General features: G+C 41.9%; 1 protein-coding gene across 4 annotated transcripts in view; it reads left to right on the top strand.

Moving 5' to 3' along the window:
* Positions 1–14,207, top strand: part of ESR1 (estrogen receptor 1) — a 346,832-nt gene that overhangs the window by 154,468 nt on the left and 178,157 nt on the right. For all 4 annotated transcript variants that reach the window (XM_080941484.1, XM_080941485.1, XM_080941482.1 and 1 more), the window contains exon 4: positions 9,276–9,392. In XM_080941484.1, the coding sequence (XP_080797610.1) occupies positions 9,276–9,392 (117 nt within the window). The remainder of the gene's footprint in view (positions 1–9,275; positions 9,393–14,207) is intronic.

A 14,207-nucleotide genomic window follows, 5' to 3' on the forward strand; every position in this document is an offset into this window, starting at 1 on the left:
AGGGCACAGATCTCGTCACAGATGGTTGTGAGCTACCATGTGGTTGCTGGGGTTTGAACTCAGGACCTCTGGAAGAGCAGTCAGTGCTCCTAACCACTGAACCATCTCTCCAGCTGGCAGTATTCTTAAAAAACAAAAATAAACAATGAATAAACAAAAAACAAAGACCCTTGAATGAGATAGATCTGCATTTTAATGATGGTTCTACCATCTAGCAGCCAAGAGACCTTGAATAAGTTAGTCAGCTCCCTGGTGTCTCAAATTATGACTCTGTATCTGGAGCAGCCCACCTCATTGTTTCTGATGCTGAGATTAAACAGAGCTCAACCTACCAAGCACATCACCTAGTTTCTGAGAAGTCCATCATGGTGCATGGTGCTAGTAAGTCAGTCCTTGGCCACAGAGATTGTCACATAGGAGCTAATCAGAATAGGAACAGCCAGTCCAACTTTTTGATTAATTTTTCTGCTTTCTCACGTAGATACTCATGACAGCTCCAAGTTTATTTTTCAAAACTGTAGCAAAAATGTACTAGTTCAGCCATTGGATTTGTGCCATCAGTGGAATTAGGTTCCTTCATGTTGTATGAGCAAAAGTTGTTTAAGACTGAAACTGAGCCTTTTAATCAATTAATTCCCCCACTTAAAAAAATTTTTATCGATATTCTCTGTATTTACATTTCAAATGTTGCACCCTTCCCCCTCCCTCCCCTCCCTCCTCCTCCTCAACTTGCTTCCATGAAGGTGCTCCCTCTCCCAATCACCCTCTCCACCTCAGTGCCTTGGCTGGTTGATGATGTTGTTCTTCCCATGAGGGTGCAAACCTTTCAGCTCCTTCAGTCCTTTCTCTAGCTCTTTCATTGGGGTCCCTGTGTTCAGTCTGATGTTCACCTGCAAGCATCCTCATCTGTATCTGTATGACTCTGGGAGAGCCTCTGAGGAGACATCCATGTCTGGTTCCTGTCAGTAAACACTTCTTGGCGTCAGCAATAGTGCTTGGGTTTGGTGGCAGCATATGCTTTAGTTCTCCAGATGAGGCAGTCTCTGTAGATCTTTTCTTCACCCCCTGCTCCTCTATTTGGCCTTCCTCCCCTGTTTTATTCTCCCTTCTAAGAACGACTGAGGTATCCACATTCTGGTATTCCTTGTTTTAGAGCTTCATAAGTTCTGTGGATGGTTTCTTGGGTATTCTGAGCACTTTTTTGGGGGGATTCCCCCAGTTTCTTGTGGATCTGTATAGCCCTACTCGGTCACCATGGCGTATCTCTGTGAGTGTGACTACTTTAGGTACTTCATGTATCCAGAGTCACTTTTATCCTTTTGTGTCTGACTTCTCTCACTTAGCTGTTTTCCAGATTTAATCATGTTGTAGCATATGTTTTTAAAAGCTTAATGTTAATTCTGTTTTGTGTTTTTTTTAAGCAAGTAGGCCCTAAGATATCCCTGCCTTTTGACTATTAGGAGGAATGCTGCTTTGACTGTCTATGTACAAATACACATATATGTTTGAATTCCTGCTTTCAATCATATACATATACACATATGCAAAAGCAACTGAGGACAGTAAAGGGTTTATTTTGTCTAATGAGTTACGTCCGTGAGAGATGTCAGGGCAGGGACTCAAACAGTAATTTGAAGTAGCAACCATAGAGGAATGCTGTTTGCTGATTTGCTGAAAGGTCTATTCTTAGCTAGCTTTCTCAGGATGTCTGGGCCCAGGGAATGATGCTGCCCATAATGGGCTTGGCTCTCTTATATCAATTAACAATATACCCACCCAAACAGATGTGCCCACAGGCCAGTTTGATATTGGCAATTCCCCAACCTCCAACCCATTCACTGAGTATGTACCTACCTGAAAGAGGGATTATTAAGTATTTTACCTCCAATTTTGTTTTGTCTTGATTTTAGTACTTCATCTACAACTATCTGCTTGACAGCTGGTTGATGTCTTACTGAACTCTCCTGACATGTTTAGAATTGTTCTACACCCCTTCTTTCCACACTCCCTCATAAATCAGATCCTCCTCCTGATTAACAGTAAGAACAACTTTTAGCAGTACAAGGATCCCTCCTCTTCCTCCTCTTCCTCCTCATTCTCCTCCTTCTCTATCCCCAGATATTTAGGGATCGGTTTAAACCTTCACATCTTCTTTAGCTTCGTGTACTTTACTACTTAATAATGATTAATATCCATTTTGATATGAATTCTTCTAGGAGATAATTATGAATACTTGTAATCCTTCATTTTTCAATACCAGTCATTCCACATACACCTTGCACATTTTTAAAGTAAAGGCATTGATAGCAGCTTGGTATACTAGTGCCCTGTTGCACTTTCTTATGCCCAAGAATCCTTGATCTCAGAACCCTCACTGGTCAGATAGTTGCTGAAAACCCTGCCATAATTGCCAGCTGGAAATTACATACTGTTCTTGAACAAAGAGCTTGTTGGACAAGTTGAGCCTTCGGTATATGAAGGTTGCAGAGATGGGTGAGTCCAGTCTCTATTGGGAGGGAGAACCTGATTCAATACCATCTGTTTTTCTGGGTGGCTTTGAGCAGCTTTAAACCTTTATCACAATCATACAACTGTAAAATGTGGATTAATATAATTCCTTTCTCATCAAGCCGACAGGGAAATTGAATCAAGCCATCCATGCGTTATATAGCTCTTGGAACACCACGTTCAGAATGGAAGAAGTTGGTTATCATGGATGGAATCATCAAATGAGCTTTGTGAAAGGCTCCACTAGTTGATCTCAAGTGAGATGAACTCTTAAGGAGACCACCCTTTCTGGGAGGCTGCTACTCACCTCTGTCTGGCATCTAGTTTGTATAGCAGACCATTGAAAAATCTGCCCATAGATTCTATGATTTTTCTCAAAGCAATCTCAAACTGTGATTTCTCAGAACTATGTCCTGACACATTATCCATACCTTATAGCCCGAAGAAGAACAAAAATGCTCCCTCCCACTCATGACCTTTCGACTCCATGTTTATTAAACTTGACAATGGTGGGGAAAAGCTTATGTATTCAGCAGATGCACATTGGATGATGAATTTTGATTCTTTTTCAAGCCAGAAAATGTGCACTTTGACTCTGGTTGTGATGATCACCACTTCAGGTAACCACCGTAGTGAAAGTCAGAGAGTTATAGAGACAGCGTGATTCGCAGCTCTGATACAGTAAACCCGTTTTAAGTTGTGGTGTTTAGTGTGTGGCAGGTTTATTGTGATGCAAGTCTGTCATTGTCATAGGATATCTGCATTGTTCTTTACCCATGAATTAAAATGTCAGTTTTCTCTTGCCTTGGTGTCTGAAGGATCTAAATGTAAGTCTAATGTAAAACCACAGAGGATTTAAAGCTGTATTTAACACTCTACAAATATATGCTGATACTTAAAGAAATAAATCCAGATTTCATTTTTTAAAAAAAATTTGGCATTTTAAAAACTACTTAGGTACAACTCCCAGATGCTTCAAATTCTAATGAACTTTTGTTAGCTTTATAAAAAATTTTGGTAAGGGTTTATAATAAAGAGGAGGTAAACGTAGCTGGAATACATAGGTGTTATCTTGGTATCAGTGTTATATATGGCTCAGTGGTTAAGAGCATTGGTTGCTCTCCCAGAGGACCCAGGTTCAATTCCCAGCTCCTGCATGACAGTTCATAATTGTCTATAACTTTAGTTTTAGGTGATCTCACACCCTCATCCAGACATACATTCAGGCAAAAAAACCAATGCACATAAGAAGAGTAAATAAATCATTTTAGGGTCTAGAGAGATGGCTTAGTGGGTAAGAGCCCTGGCTATACTTCCAGAGGACAGGTTCAATTCCCACCACCCGTATGGTGGCTCAGAATCACTCATAACTGCAGTCCCAGGAGCTACACTCCCTTCTTTTGTCTTCCACATGGACCAGGCATGCATGTAGTTGCCCATACATACCTTCAAGCAAAGCACTCATGCCCATGAACAAACTTAAAAAGTTAAAAAGAGAGAGACTAAAACGATGTGAAATAAATGAGAATGGCACGTTATTTGTGGACCAAGAAGATGGCTCAGTGGGACTAAGCACTTGCTGCCTAAGTCCAAGCCGCACAGGCCACAGAAATCCAACCGACATGCAGCTGGTGTCTGCACTGGCAGTCACAGCGCTTCTATGGTGAGATGAGGGGCAAGGACAAAATAACTACCCAGAAGCTTGAGGACCAGCTGGCCCCGAGGGCACATGGATAAGAGATCCTGCCTCAACTGGAAGGAGAGAATTCACTTCTCATAGTGTGCCTTGACAGCCATGTTTTCACTGTGTGTGTGTGTGTGTGTGTGTGTGTGTGTGTGTATGTGTGTGTGCGTGTTTGTGGTGTGTGTGTGTGTGTGTGTGTGTGTGTGTGTGTGTGTGCATGCGTGTACAAAGCAATAAAATACTTTTAGAAGTGTTGTTGGTGCTCTCTAGTGAGACTTTGGGACAAGGCTGCCTACAACTGGCTTTTATTTGAGGTGTGGGTGTTAAACACCTTAGATGCCATTGATTCCTGAGAATTCACTCTGACCACCATGACTTCAAGCCGGACCAGTGTGCTGAGTGCTCTTTGTGTTAACGAGCATCCGGTGTTTATAGCTCCGCCCATGCCGTTCAGAGCTCTTGTGGTAGTTTGAATGAGGAAATGTCTGCTGTAGGCTCAGATACTTGAACGCTTGGTCACTAGTTGGTGGTCCCATTTGGGGATATGGTGTAGCCTTGTCGGAGGAAGTGTGTCACTGGGGGAGGAATTTGAGACTTTAGCCCTGTCTATGTCCGTTTCTTTGCTCTGCGTCATGCTTGTGGGTAAAGATGTGCTCTCTCAGCATCTAGTGTTCAGCTGCCATGCTCCACCGCCCCTCACCACCATCCCATTTTGCATTATATCCCCCCTTCCATCCCATTTCTCTTGTTCCGGACTTCGATCAAGGAACATCTTATACATGAAACTGTTAAGAAATAAATATATATTTTTTTAAATAAAAAAGTGTGAGTAACAGAGTAAAAGAGTAATGAAAAAGGTACCTCAAATCTACCACTGTCTTTTACATCTACATATATGTATACATGCACACACATGTGCACATATGCACACATGTTTGCACACATGTACAGACATACACATGCACAAACATACAGACATATACACATGTACAGATACACACACATATATACACATGTACACACACATGCACACATTCACACATACATACCCACATACACGCATGTACACCATATGCACAGATATACACACATGCACACATATATACATGTACACACATGCACATATACACGTACATGTATGGACACATACACACACAAGCATACTCTACTCTCTTTCTCACTCTTACACACATTTGTATTTATTTGAAATAACTGGCTTTGCTTTGAAAAAGAATTGAATAGTTGATTTGATCTTCTGTCTTTTGGTGTCTGTGTGGGTAAGCTTGTGTGTTGAAGGTGTGTTGGGAGGGACCAGAGAAGGAGGTGACCTACTGTGACTGTGTGTGGCTTCATGTTGGGTAGTTGACAAGAGACAGACAGCAGATGTGTGAAGATGGTTACCGTGTTAGTTAGTATGTTGTTTCTGTGACATACGACCCAACAGAAATAATGTAGGAAAGGAATAGTTATCTTGGCTCATGGATTTGAAGGACATTAGTCTGTTGCTGCAGGAAGGCAGAAAGCCTCCATCTGTGGTGGTGTGAGTCTGAGGCAGGGCCTGATATTGATACAGAGAGGGGACAACAGAGCCTGTTTGGGTGTCAACTTTTAGAGACCCTCTACCCCAGTGGCCTACTGTCCCCTGCCAGGCTCTACCTTGGAAACAGTGCCACAAACTGGAGACCACACATTCAAACTACAAGCTGGTGGGAGATATCTGTCATTCAAACTACAGCACTGACAGCTCATCTGGTAACACCCATTCCTGAGGGTCAGTGTACCAGTTCTGGATGGATGGATGTTGGGTGCACAGACAGGACTAAAGCCCCAAAGAAGAGATCTGATCTGTGGTAGCCACCAAAATGTCCTGAGGGGAAAAGTTGCCAAAAAGAGAAGTCCACAGTATTAGATTTCTCTCAAGCTACTGCTTGCTTTAATTAGGTCTGTGTTTATCTTCCTTTTGAGTGTCTGGGTATGGATCATTGTTTATTTTCATAACAAAACAAATCTAGGCTTTCTGAGTGAGGATGAGAGAAAGAAAACAGCTGCTACGACAGAGAATAGATGAGCAAAGAAAAAAATGTCAAGACAGAAGGATCCCGAAGGAAACGTTCTTGTGTGGCACGAGCGGCGTGTTTCTCAGGAACCAGGCTCACCTGGCAGGTCTGGCTTGTAGGTGTCATCTGCGGCCTGTCCCTATACTTCACACTGTCTCAGACACATATTCCTTTAAAGGACTTTTATTTACTCATTTTGCTCCTGATGATGGTGGAACCCAAGGTCTCATATATGCTAGTCTCATATATGCTAGTCCCATATATGCTAGTCTCATATATGCTAGTCTCATATATGCTAGTCTCATATATATGATAGTCTCATATATGCTACTCTCATATATCTGCTAGTCTCATATATGCTAGTCCCATATATGCTAGTCCCATATATGCTAGTCTCATATATCTGCTAGTCTCATATATGCTAGTCCCATATATGCTAGTCCCATATATGCTAGTCTCATATATATGCTAGTCTCATATATGCTAGTCTCATATATGCTAGTCTCATATGTGTTAGTCTCATATATGCTATCAATTGCTAAGCCACCAAGTGATGTTCCCAGACTGTGCTTTCTATTCTCAGTGGGAAAGGGAAAGTGTGCAGCCTTCCAGCCCTCCCCCAACTGTTGCATCTTGGTTGTATCCCTTTTCTAATTCTTCGGGTGCTATCACAGGGCCAAAGCTTCCCATCCGCACAGTAAGATTGCTGGCTGTTTCACGTACATAATCAAATTGGTTCTCAAAACTTAATTCTACTTCGGTACAGCTTCTCATAAATGATTGTCACAAGATCAAGTGGGGCTTATGAAGGAGTGGGGGGGTACGCTTGCGTTAACAGCAGGCATTTACAGACTTAACAAGGAAAACAACAGCTTGGTTGCTTTTTATCTAACATCAGTTGGAGACTTAAAAGTATTCATTGCTGGCGTTTGGTTGGGAAGGACTCGTTTTAACGTACGATGGCAAGCATGTACTTATTAGAATCTGTTTTTTTTTCTTCTAATTGGTTTATTGATTAGGCATTTCTTTTGAATGTTGTCAGAAAAGCCCTGCCTTGTGGCCATGATTCTCTGCCTCTGCTCTCTTTCTTGCTAAGGGATGGAGTCACTTACACAGATCCGACACACTTTATGGATTAGACATGTTAGTTCAAGAATTTCACTGGGTTGATGAAGATAGAATCTCCAGCGGTTAGCCAATCCAAACAGCAGAGGCAGCCAGTTGTATCTGACTCACAGCGGGTCTCTTTCCTCTTCTGACTTGCAAAATACCTGTCTATCAGAGAGAAAGTAAGTCAACAATAGTATTTGGTTTAAGTAGTCATTAATCATTTTTTTCCTGAGGCTTAAATATGTGCTCAGTTTTTTTTTTCTTGAGTTAAAATATATCGATGTGTTCTCTGTGAGCACCAGAAGAGATAAACCACTAAAAATTTCCTTAGGGTATAAGAAGAATGAACCATTTTTCCCCCTAGAGTTTGCTAACTTTAAACCCACATCAACCTTGTTTCCTGTTTTATGTATTCCTTAACTTTTTCCTGTTAATAAAGACAATTTATAAATAATTACTATGTTTGGGCATAATGGTAGAAGCCTTTGCTCCAGGCAGATTGCTGTGAGTTCAAGACCGGGCTGGACTACATGATAACACTCTGTGCCTGGGTTTCCAGGTAGTAGAAGGTCTCTGGCCAGTTTCAAATTCATAGTCCTGCTTACTGGCTTTACCGGTCTCCCTTATGCAAGACAAGATGTTAGTTTACAGGGTAGCTTTCATAAGATACATGTAAATGGAAAATAACGTAAATGGAGCCTTACATTTTTTTTTTTCAAATCCTTACCCTAGTCTGTTCCAGTTGAGGCTGCTTCTTATGTTGCAAAGAAGCAAAAAGTCCTGGGTTCAAACATCTTAAACATTGTGAACAGGGGGCAGAGGCCTGTAGTATGTTTTCAGTTAGTATGTGGAATATGTTTTCTCTTTGTTTTGAGAATTGAAAACATGTCATTCCCTTGGTCTTGTGTCTGAACTGAAGACTTTCCCTGTGAAATATTTGGCATTACGCTGGCTTCATATGGGCCCATTGAGAGAGAGAGAGAGAGAGAGAGAGAGAGAGAGAGAGAGAGAGAGAGAGAACTAACTGTAAAGCCAATGGCTGGATTAAGCCACTCAGGAGATGTGAGGAAATGTAACCCAGCAGGGACATTTCTGGAGAGTCCAGAAGGGTACAAATGCCATTGATGTAGGGTGGAAGTTAATGTGGAGGGATGGGCTCACTCAGGCCAGTGAGAGGTGGAGACAACTAACAGACACGAGAGGAGAGAAAGAGGATTCATAATTAGAGGATGTGACAAATCCCTTGACATATATGGACTCATTTCTGAAGTCTTAGGATAATGGTGTGACAATTATAAATTTTTATTTATGTATGTACGTACATATGTACATGTGTGTGTGTGTGTGTGTGTGTGTGTGTGTAGCCTGAGAAATCCCATAAATCTCTGACCAAACCAAATGGAAAACCCAAAGCAAAGCAACGCTCACAGAGACAAATCCTGACTTGTGACTATGTCCTTATGGCATCTCCCTGCAGAGTGGGGGTGCTATCCAGCGACAGAGCACTTCCCTAGAACAGGAGAGACCCCAGCCTCCATCTCCTGCACCACAAGCACTTCCCTAGAACAGGAGAGACCCCAGCCTCCATCTCCTGCACCACAAGCACTTCCCTAGAACAGGAGAGACCCCAGCCTCCATCTCCTGCACCACAAACAAAACCGCCTGTATGTTGTCCAGCACAGGTCATGTGACGGGGAGTCTTTGACCAAACAACCGCCATAGCAATAGTCTGAGGCAGAAATTAAGGGTAACAGGTTTCCTTTGCCTGTGGAAGAAGGGGGAGGTGGAGGAACTGGGTAGAAGCTCAGGGAGACCAACCAGTGATTATTAAATACACCTTCCAGGAGTTTCCACGAAGAGCCTGACCTCTTACATGTCCTGAGATGATACTAATTTGACTCCTTCACTTCCATTAGGACATAATGACTACATGTGTCCAGCTACAAACCAGTGCACCATTGACAAGAACCGGAGGAAGAGTTGCCAGGCCTGCCGGCTGCGCAAGTGTTACGAAGTGGGCATGATGAAGGGCGGTGAGTACCACTTCCTGAGCTGGGGATGCCTGAGCTGCTGATGCTGAGCTGCCGATGCTGAGCTGCCTAGCTGCAGTAGCCCAGGGCTGGCTCTTGTGTATCAAGGAGATGCTTAGTAATTCTCTCTCTATTTTTAACTGCTCTTGTTTTGTTTGAGGGTGTGTGTGTGTGTGTGTGTGTGTGTGTGTGTGTGTGACACATAGTATTTTCTTTCTAATTAGAAGCAACTAGAACCAAGAACTCTAACATAGCACTTAGTGTTTTATATTTCCAAGGTAAAGATTCCGTTTTGCATCAAAGGTGTGGGGGAGGTACCGGGAGAAGGAGGACTATGCCATGTCTCACTCAGGGAAGGTGTTGAAGCCGCTGTTGATATAGATAATGCTAGACAGATGAGTCCAGGTGATGACATTTCCTCAATTGAGACTTCCATATTGGAGGACAAAACAGCTGCCATGTTTCCTTTATCCATCCATGTTAGGAAGGAAATTGGAATTCCAATCAAAGGGCATTGAAGAAGCCTAGTAAGCAACACCTTCTATAACCCATGTATCTCCTGGGATGCTGGAAGTGCCTGCTAACTTCCAACAAATCCCCAAGCACTCAGGATTTGCCACACTGCTTTATCTTGTGGTTGTTGGTGTGTGGGTACACAGGCATGCACTCTGCTGGCCCCTTGTGAATTTGGTCTCTCAGGGTGTTTGTGCATGGGAGTCTAGGGTGGAATTTTCTTTGAGGGTATTGTTAAATAATTCTAGATGCGGTTATCTGCATGGTCCTCATAAGTCCTTGAGGGACCTATGGGACACTGATTCTTGTCTAGGCTAGCCTTCACTGTAACAATGGAGAATAAATAGGCACCGCCCAATAGATGTCTAGTCCCAGATGTACTCAGACATCTCCACAGTGACACTGAAGGAAAAAGAAGCTGGAGGGAAGCTTCTAGAAGCAGATGAAGCTTGCGATGTGTTAAAGTGACAGATCAGGGCAGGTGCATATGTGGAAGACAGAGCACAACTTCAAATGCTGTTTCTTCATTACCATCCACTTGTCTATTATTCCCCCCAAGACAGGGTCTCTCACTGGCCTGACTCTGCTCAATTAGGCTGCACTACAGTAAATCCTGGCCTCTGGCTGTCTCCATCTCACCATTGTTGGGTGCATCACTAATAGTTACTTTGTGTTGTTGCGGTGACTAAAGTTATTTCAGGGGAAAAGGTTGATTTTTCACATCACCTTTCGTGGGTAGATTCTATCACAGCGGGGAAGTGAGGGCATCAGAAACCATGGGTGTCTGTCCATAATGCAGCCACAGTCACAAGGCAGAGAGTGGTGACTGTTCACAACCAGTTTGTTTCGTTCCATTTATGAAGTCTAGGACCTTATCTCAGGGTATGGTGTTACCCCAGAGTGAAGGTGAGCACTTCAATTTCAATGAACCCAATGCAGAAGCTCTCTCATGGACATGCACAAAGAATTTGTCTCCTTGGTGATTCTAGACCCTGATAGTATTAGCTATCACATTAGGACTACAAGGACTCCCATCTACACTCAGTCTTTTTCATGCAAGTCCTGGGGATTGAACTCAGGTCCTAAAGCTTACCAGAGAAGGTGTTTCCTCACTTACCCATGTTCACAGCACAAAGGAAAGCTAAGTTTTAATTAATTAATACCAGGTCAAAGAAGGAGAAGGAAACCCGGGGATGGAGATCGAGATGAAGGCATAGTTGGCTTCTACATGGCTCCCCATCAAAGATGATTTTGTTTCATGGCTAGGATGTGAATTTGGATGCAGCATTTGGAATAGTCTCTTAGAGAAGAGTTGAAATGTTGAACTTATGCTTTGTGTGAGGTATGACTGTATGTCTTAAAAAGCAGATTGAATTTAGAGGGTAATTAATTCTAAGAATTGAACAGTCACATTCAGAAAATGACACCTCGAATCATAAATGCATTCAATATTTAAGGACTTCATCTTTCTTTGTACTGTTGGAAAATTAGTCAGGCTTAATTAAACTCACAAAAAGCTTCTACTGTGATTTGACAAGTGACAGGAATGTAGCAGCAGCATGAAGAAAAGCTCAGGTAGGAACAGGACGAGGACGGCGAGTCCAAGTTTCTTCTTTGCTAACTACAGGCAACTTAAGCTGGGGTCATTCTCTCTGAAAGATGAAAGAACTGCTTTGCAAATTAGAGCATTTTGGAATGTGTGATGGCGCCCATTCATTAATTCTGCCTTCTGAAATAAATCTATGCTATTATTTTTTTATCCTAATTAATATTCAGACAGAGCCATCCTGGTTATATGAATACAAATATGGCACCCTTGTTTTTGGTCTAGTGAAAAATTTACAATTTACAAAGGCAAAACGTAAGGCTTTTGTTTTCAAATAGGAATGCAGATCTATGTGGAGTCAGCCGGTGTCAGCACATGAGTGTGTGTGTGTGTGTGTGTGTGTGTGTGTCTCCATTAGTGTTCTAGAGCTTTTGTAAAAAAAATGCTACACACTGGGAGGCATAAATGACAAAATTAATTTTTCTCACATTACTAGAAGCTGAAAGCCTAAGGTTCACATGAAATTTGAAAATTTGGTTTCTGGTGTAGGCTTCTCTCCAGGCATAAGGTATCTTTCTATAGCATCTTCTCTGTCCACACATTCATCTCTCTTTCTTAGAAGGACAATAGTTTCTACAGATGACGTGCCAACCCTTCTGACCCTGTGTAATGTTTATCAAAACAGTTTTTGATTTTAATTCTAGTATATGTGTGAGGGTATTTTATTGCATGTATGTCTCCTCACCGACTGGTAGAGGACAGAGGCATCAGATAGCCAAGAACTGTTGCCACAGATGGTCATGAGCTTTCATGTGGGATCTGGGAATTGAACCGCGGTCCTCTGGAAGGGCAGTCAGTGCTCTTAATCTTCGAGTTACCATCTCTTCAGTTCTGGCTTCATTTAATCTTAATTATCCTCATAAAGTACCTGTTACAAAGATGATTTTGGATGTTTGAGGTTCAATACATGGAATTTTTTTCTTTTGGGGGTAAAATTCACCACTTTACAGCCTAGCTGTAAGAAAACACCACAGATCAGTTGGCTCAACTATAGAAGCCAGTCTTGTCCTGGTACCAGAGGCTGAAAGCCTGTGGTCTGTTTGGCAGCTGTGGTTTCTCCTGGTGCCTCTCTCCTTGGCTTGTACCCTGCCACCTGCCCCTGTCCTCGCATGACCTTCCCTCTGCCCACACACTCTCTTCCTCTTTTGTAAGGCACCAGTTATACTGGATTAGGACCTTATCCTTATGACCTTAAGTTTAATTAGCACTTCAAATGCCCTGTTTTTAATGACACATGCATTCTCAGGCCCTGAGTGTTGGGGTTTCAAAACATGAATTATGAAGGCACACAATTCAATAGTAAGTAGTGTCTTTTTAGGGTTTCCCATCAACTGACCAGGGCCTGTCTCCATACTCTGAGAATGTGTGTCTTTCTGGCTGCTTCTATGAATACATATATACTTTGAGATATGTTTTACCAGAAACCATAGTCTATGAAAACATCTCATTTTTATTAAGTTCTGCATATTTTAGAGAGCCATTTGTAAAGACCTGTATAAAGTACCTTTTGTGAAGCAGTATAAGTTATTGCACAGGATATGACCTATGACACCATATGTATCAAGATCTCTTAACATTGCCCCAAATAAAGACGTAATTTATACCTGGATATACAATTCCAACTGACTATAAAACTTGTCGTTGTAAAGCAGTTATGATTGAATAGACCATTGCAACATTACCCAACAGGTTCACAGCAATCCAGTTTCTTAGATGTCAACTGAGATATTACATCTCTATATAGATAGCAAAAGAAAAAACAAGTAACCCTGGATTTTTGAGTAGGGCTCCATATACTTACCAAAGATCTATTCTAAAGATGTAAGAGTGTGTGGTTTGGCTACATGGGGAGATGACTCTCATGCATTAGTCCAGAGATCTTCATCAGGATTAGATTTGTTCACAGAACTGTGGTTCCATAAGATGTAACATCTAGGCTGTGTGGTTGGGACACTTTTCAACCTTAGCATGTGTGCTGAGCTCTTTGACTTGGTCATTTTTCCATCTTTATCACCTCATAGATCGCTGATACCTATTAATAATGATATCTATTAATGTTTGTCATTTAGGAAGGTCCTCCTTGTTGTCCCACGCTGGGTTAGATTCCTGTGTCCTTGTATACACAACACAGTACAATTTTCTGAGAGATGCACTCTCTAATATTACAGGTCTCCAAGTGTCTGTATTCTTCTATAGTTCACAAATATAGAAGATTATTTCTGGTTGTTTGGAGTTCTGTCTTTGCCTTGTTTAGCATTAAAATGAGACACATGTCAGAGATTTAAGAACACTTTCTACATAAATGAATGGACAGACCCAATCTATTTGGATAAGGATGTGTGTCTATATGCAAGGTATTGTGGGTAAAAAGTGGCTATGCATAGACCCTTCCAGCAGTGTCCTCACAATACAAAGACAACATCTGCATGCAATAGAAACTCAGAAGGTATGTTGAAGCTTGACTGTGTTGGGAGATAGATGGTTCAAAATACAAAACATCTGAATGAGAGACAGAGTCTCAGATAGTTGCTTCTGGACTTTATCCAACCCAGCAGATCACTCGGGCCATTTGATTTTCAGAATATATATTGCTTCCTGTTTAAGAGTCTTGGTTAATGGAAAGGGGACAGCCTCAGATGTGAAACCCTGAGTCAAACACTGGCTCCTGCTCAGAATTGGTAGGCGACTTTGTAAAAGTC

This window comes from Micromys minutus, assembly GCF_963924665.1.
Source record: "Micromys minutus genome assembly, chromosome: 30".
Taxonomy (NCBI): domain Eukaryota; kingdom Metazoa; phylum Chordata; class Mammalia; order Rodentia; family Muridae; genus Micromys; species Micromys minutus.